At 45.7% G+C, this 6,211-nt stretch overlaps 1 protein-coding gene across 1 annotated transcript; it reads right to left on the reverse strand.

Annotated features, from left to right (window-relative positions):
- Window positions 1–2,738: 2,738 nt before the first annotated feature.
- On the reverse strand, window positions 2,739–6,205 carry ARF6 (ADP ribosylation factor 6). Its single transcript, XM_009289859.2, is given in 2 exon segments — window positions 2,739–6,030; window positions 6,033–6,205. Coding segments are annotated over 2 exon segments (435 nt in total). The 5' UTR covers window positions 6,142–6,205; the 3' UTR covers window positions 2,739–5,704.
- Between the last annotated feature and the right edge of the window lie 6 nt (window positions 6,206–6,211).

Below are 6,211 nucleotides of genomic sequence, written 5' to 3' on the forward strand. Positions count from 1 at the left end.
CGGGTAAGCTTGCTTTGGGTCCTTCCCCCCCCCCCCCCCCAAAACGTGAATCAAGAGTGCCACAGCCAAACAACCGTTGGTGTGCAACGCAGCGTTTTGCTGCAGTTTTCCACAAGTTTTCATCTCCCGCAATGACGAGAGAGAAAACCTCCCCTCCCCTCCTGCTCCATCAGAAAGAAACTTCGGGATGAAGCCGGCGCCTGGCCCAGGCAGCGTTACCCCCATTATATTTCAAACAAGGAATCCATTCTAGGCACAGACACAGAAACAAGTTCAGGACTTCAGCTTGTTACCCACACCTCGGCTTCCTTCTCTTCTCTTTTAACCACTGAGTGAGTGTTCACCGAGCCTGAAGGGCAGTCGGGGCCCAAGGGGTACCTATACTGAGCCAGGAGTTGCTGGTGGTTGCACTCATCTGAACACTCCTACGGAAAAAAAAAAAAGTGTTTCAAGCGTTATCAGTTTTCAAGCGTTATCAATTTCCCTCTCTCACAAAACAGACACCCATTAAATCCTGCCTCAGTATTTTTTTCTAACTAATGCTGTCCTAGAAGATGCGACTAAAGAAACCAGTAACAGAGGAGCGAAGTGCATCCTCCGGAAGGCAAAACATTTCTCTTGAGGCGAAGCAAGGGCCTGAGCCTGTTTAACCGCTGTGAGACTCTGAGGCTGGAGAACTCAGCAGATGACTCACATCTTTACTTCCCCCCCCCTCCCCTCTCTTTTTTAAGGAGGCCAGAGATACCTGTTCTTAAGCAAGACAAGAGCGACTTCCTGGACAAAACACCGCATACCCAGTTTACCACCTATAAAAAGCCGCCTTTCACACAAGCTCCCGGCGCTTGACGGGGATGCACCCCTCGCTGCCGAGCACCACGGGGCTCTGACTCACCCGCTTCACCCCTTCAGAACTGACGGCAGGGCTAAAATTACACTGCTCTTCGTGGCGCTCCAAATTTTGAAAGCGAGATGGATTGCGGCGCTCAAGTCATCCACCTCGGCCTGAAGTCCTGAGAGCGTCTGCTTAGACAGAATTCTGAAACTTACAGACTTGAGCAGCGCCGGTGCCGGAGTCAGAAGAGGAACAGAGTTAGTAAGTGGAGCTGCCACTGACTCACCAACAGCCCTTGAAAGCTGACGCTTCCCCCCCCACACCCCGAAAATGCCAAAGCCAAGGTGATTTCAGATTCCACATACTGAGCCCTTCAGGCTGGGCAGATACTAGAAACAAATCCAAGATAAAAAGCACAACCGTGCGTTAGCGGGAGGTCTGAGTCACGGTGCCCACGCCAAGGCTGCTGCCACGCTCCAGAGCAAGTTCTCCGCTGCCGGCGGTCGCTTCTCCCGTTCTCAGTTCCCAGCGACAAGTCCCAGCTCAGGTCCATCGGCAAAGCCACCGGCTAACACAGATGTTGCGGCCAGTTTTGACGATGCAACTAATTTTTTAAACCGAGAGACATTCCTTTGGGAGGACTATCGTATCAGCCGGGTTAATTTCCAATTAGGGATGGCAGGCGCATTTTTTCCAAACCCTGTCCGTGAGGACTGCGGCCCTGTGACTGGGGGAAAAAAAAGCCCTGCTGAAGCGTGAGTCACGGCACGGTTCGGGAAGGGTGCTCTCGGGAGTCACGCTAACTGCTGCTGTAACAAAGGTCCGATTTAAAACGATAAGTGCTGACATTTTGAAGAATGACTAACTACTACAATGAAAGAGACGTGAGTTTACTCTTCTGGAGCCTTGTCTCCAATCTCCAAGTAGTTTAATTAAGTCAGAGTAAGTTCATTTACACAGCCACGCCCTTAACTGACATTCAGGTAGACAGAGCCTAGCCTAAACACCCTGGAATAAAAAGGCTTTGCGGAGTATCGCAGCTGTGGTGGGCACACCGCCCCTGCACCCAGGTACTCCCACCTGGCTGAATAACATCTCCTGGCGATTCCCGAAAGCTTTGCAACAAGACAACAGTTCCGAGCGGCTGATGCCCGGCCTGACACCCGCAGCTGTGGGTGCCGGGAGCTACCTCAAAACCTCCGCCATCCCCTCTGTCAGCAAAGCCCCTGCCCGAGCGCGAGCAGCCCGACGGCCCGGTTCAGGCTGGGACCCGTGGGTGGTTCCTGTGACATCGCTGCCTCTCCTCGGGCCCGCAGGACGGCAGCTGTTGCAGTAACCGTAGCCCGCTGCATGCACCCCAGCCTGCTGCTCGGGTGCCGGCCCCCCCACGCATTCCCTGCTGCACCTGCCCAAGTCCTTTTATCGGCTCGCTCGTGCCCTATTGAGGCACCAAAGACGTCCCAGCTTCACATCTGTCACTCCACAAGCACCCCTATTCACTCATCGACCCTTTTGTCCGTCGCTGCATTTTCTACACTGGCCCAGTATCTTCCCTTTCCGACCAAGAAATTTCTTCCGTGACACACGGCACCGTCCTGCCCAGCGACAGTCCCTCCGTGCCCTCTCACGGAGCTGGTCACCTTCCCAAGTTACGTGGGGCTGGCACCATGGCAGTATAAATTTGACCCTAAAGTTTGCTAAAGATTGGTAACTGCAAGTGGGAGTATTAAAGAAGTATCAGCCTTTCCACTTATAATCTAAGTCTCAAAGGAATTACAGACGGGCTTTCAAAACTGTGAGATACGGAACAGAGACCTCTTTATGTCGGCAGAACGCTCTACTCCAGCACCATATTGCCCCTTTCTGTTTCTCTCATAATTAAATATAAGTAACATACCAGGAGAGCTCCGCTGTATAATTGCTTTATTTTCTGCTTATTAGTTCTTTACCAACACTACAGCCATATTGAGAACACAAAATTCCTGTTTACTTTAGTCAGGGAGATCACAGTCTACAAACTCATTCACTTATCAGACACGATTAACGCCATTCAAAACTTACTCCATAAATTCACATGAACACAAATTGATGCACTTAAACTCCAGATTAGTCTTTAAATCATAGGATTTCTTACAGATTGCCACTTTATCCTACAGGCTGTGTTTACTGCCCGATAGACACTACTAGTTCGTGGTGAGGTTCAGCTACAACCTATAAAGGACATCTTGAAAGTGAAACCTTTATATTTTGTTCAGTAGCAATGGCCATTTATTTTTGACATCTCTGCCACATGTTTCAGTAACTTTTTCTCCCCCCCCCCCCCCCAAACATTAAAAAAAAATTCAGAAGCATAATCAGTTTCCTTTCACCTACAAAAACAGAATAACAAAGTTACTAAGGAAATACAAAATTGTGAATTCAACTTAATGCAAAGTCTAGCAAAGAAGTCTGCCCCAGCACTTGAAAACACAGTAAATCAACTTAGACGAAAAATGAAGTTATTTAAGTCTTCAAGTTGACTGAGAATAGGTTTAAGAAAGTTCAAGAACCATTAATAGAGCTTCAAGTTTTCCAGTTTAGGCATTTACTTTGTGCTTGGCTATTTTATTTATGCTCCAGAAGAAAACAGTAACCATATTCTTGAATTTTTAGTCTTTATACCACCACGCTATTTGTTAAATTACATCAACAGAAAAAAAAAAAAAAAGCTAGAAAATAGAGCAATGATATTCCAATGGCAAAAAGCCTTGAGGGGAAAAAAAAAAATCTCACCTCCTCTTCTTTAGAGCCGAGATTTAAGAGTTATTCCACATTAAGCTTTTGCAGACTCTCTTTAACTTAGGAAGGCTTACAGTCAATCCATGCTCTATCTTCTAGCATCAAGAACCCATTCAGTCCCATTTGCAACCCACATCAAGATAAGACTTTTGGAACCGTGGTCTAAAGGAACTTTTAAGCGGTCCAAAGCATTCAATTTCAGAAGTGAATTCAGTATTTTTATCTTCCCGTACATCTTTGGTAAGAGCTCCATACACAATGTACTTTGCATGTAGAGTCAACACTGCAGAAATGTAGTGTAATGCCCCCAATTTCATGTAAAACTCATATCCTTGGAAAAAAAAAAAAGAAAAAAAGCCATTTTCTTCTGGTTTTGTAGCATACATTCCTAGAATTCCCCAATCGAGTTTAACTCCTTGAGGAAATCTGAAGTTAATCCTTAAGGCTGAATAAGAACCAGCTGCTTTAACGTTTTTTTGCACCCAGCATTAATACTTGATTGAGGTTTTATACTAATACTTGTTCTGGGTGGGTTGTGGGGGTTTTTTTTTGCCAGCCACATCTGCAAACTGTGATTGGCAAATGAGCTGCTTGCCCTTTAAGAACTAATTATGGAAGTTTACATTCATAGTCATATACTCTCTCTCTCTCTCTCCTCCCCGCTCTCATTAGTAGTTACTCAATGGGCTTCAGACATCCAACATAGTTCCCTCTTCCTACAGGACTACAGCAACAACCGGCTACCGAGACAGATGGCGAAGACCGCAACTACTTGCACGAGTTCAGTCGAGTCTTGGAAAACTAAACCAGTGAGCGATTTCCTCAAAATGGCTATTAGTCAGATGCCAGAATTACCGAGCTCGATTTAAAGCTTAGCACGGAACTCGCCCCTTCGGAAATCTACAAAATGGAAAAGAAGGAAAAAAAAAAAAATTTCTGTCTCCACTACATGCATGTTAGAAAGAATCAGAAATCCTTTTAAGATTTAGATGTCTTCAACTGCCTTGAGATGAAAGCAATTTGTCTCGATCGCAAGACAGGCAAGTCGGTGCTAGATTTTTGCCTAAACATCTGTGATTGAAAGTAAAACTAGTTGCAACGCTTACACCTTATTGCTGCATTTTCTGGAAGGAACCCATCTTGCATTGAATCGGAGACTGACACGAGTAGCAAAAACTGCAGCTAAACATCATTTAAGTTTGCAATGCAAGACAAAAACTGAACGGTATCTACCCTGGAACTATTACATCATTCATGTCTTATTTGCTATATGGTTGCTATGTAGTATGGGGAACTTATTTGCATCCCTTCTCATGCATGATGTATGGTTCAGAACTTCACAGCTGACATTTCAAAGCAGTTCTTACATTACCTAGTTAACGTTACGCCTGATATGCACTTTGAACATGCTACAGTGGTATTCTCACTATCTGCCACTGTAGGCAAGAATTCGTTTCATTATTAGTCTGAGATATGAAGACAGACTGAGAGTCACTATTTAGTTACAGATTAACAGAACTTTAAAAAAAAGTCCTTAATATAAAAAGACAGACTGCAGTTTGATTTTAAGCAATAATTTTCAGTTTACTAGATGAAGTAGACCTATCAACATATTCTGCATGAATGCAAAAAGGTAGCAATCTACAGCAAGTGATAGAAGGAAAAAAAAAAAATATATATATAATCAAAAAAGTAGAACCAGAAAGCATACACTGGAAATGGTACCCCTCCCCCAACCATCCCCCAAAATAATCAAACCATCTTAAGGGCTATCAAGAGGAAAAAAAAAAAAAAAAAAAGTTACTTAGCAAGTCTACAATGTGTCTTTCCCCTGTTTGCTGGAAGTCTGCCATAGCATCTAGTGCTTGTGTTCGTGTCACATTTGGAGATTAGAGCATCCTAACGCCAAGCAAGAAGAGTTAAAACAGGAATCCAGTCAAGTGTGCAGAAGGAAAGGGTGGTAACTGGAGAAAGGTGATCATAATCCTATGGATGCTTTTGTTTTACTTTTCAGTAGAGAATCATTCTTCCGGAAAGCCATGTGGGTTATTTTTTTTTCTTTAATTCTTTGTAGACTAAATAGTTATTCTCTCATTAGGATTTATAATTGGATGTTAACCATGTCAGCCCTTCATAGAGTCCATCCCCTGTAGTAGCACAGGAGGGCTGCACGTACCAATTCCTATCCCTGATTCGGGTCAGGCCCAGTTTCTCCTGGATTTCATGGGGTTTCATGGCGTCAGGCAGGTCCTGCTTGTTGGCGAAGATGAGGATGATGGCGTCCCGCATCTCCCTGTCGTTGATAATGCGGTGGAGCTCCTGGCGGGCCTCGTCGATGCGGTCGCGATCGGCGCAGTCCACCACAAAGATCAACCCTTGCGTGCCCGTGTAGTAGTGCCTCCAGAGGGGACGGATCTTGACTGGCCCAGCTTCAGTTTGTACAGGATGGTGGTTTTACCAGCCGCGTCCAGACCCAGCATCAGGATCCGCATCTCCTTGTTGCCGAAGATCTTGGACAGCACCTTGCCCATCTCGGCGGCATCCAAGGGGCCCGGCGCCTCCGGGGTGGGGGTTGGGGGGAGCGGAGGGCGAGCGCCGACC

Source organism: Aptenodytes forsteri, unplaced genomic scaffold (genome assembly GCF_000699145.1).
Source record: "Aptenodytes forsteri isolate BGI_AS27 unplaced genomic scaffold, ASM69914v1 Scaffold76, whole genome shotgun sequence".
Classification (NCBI taxonomy): Eukaryota; Metazoa; Chordata; class Aves; order Sphenisciformes; family Spheniscidae; genus Aptenodytes; species Aptenodytes forsteri.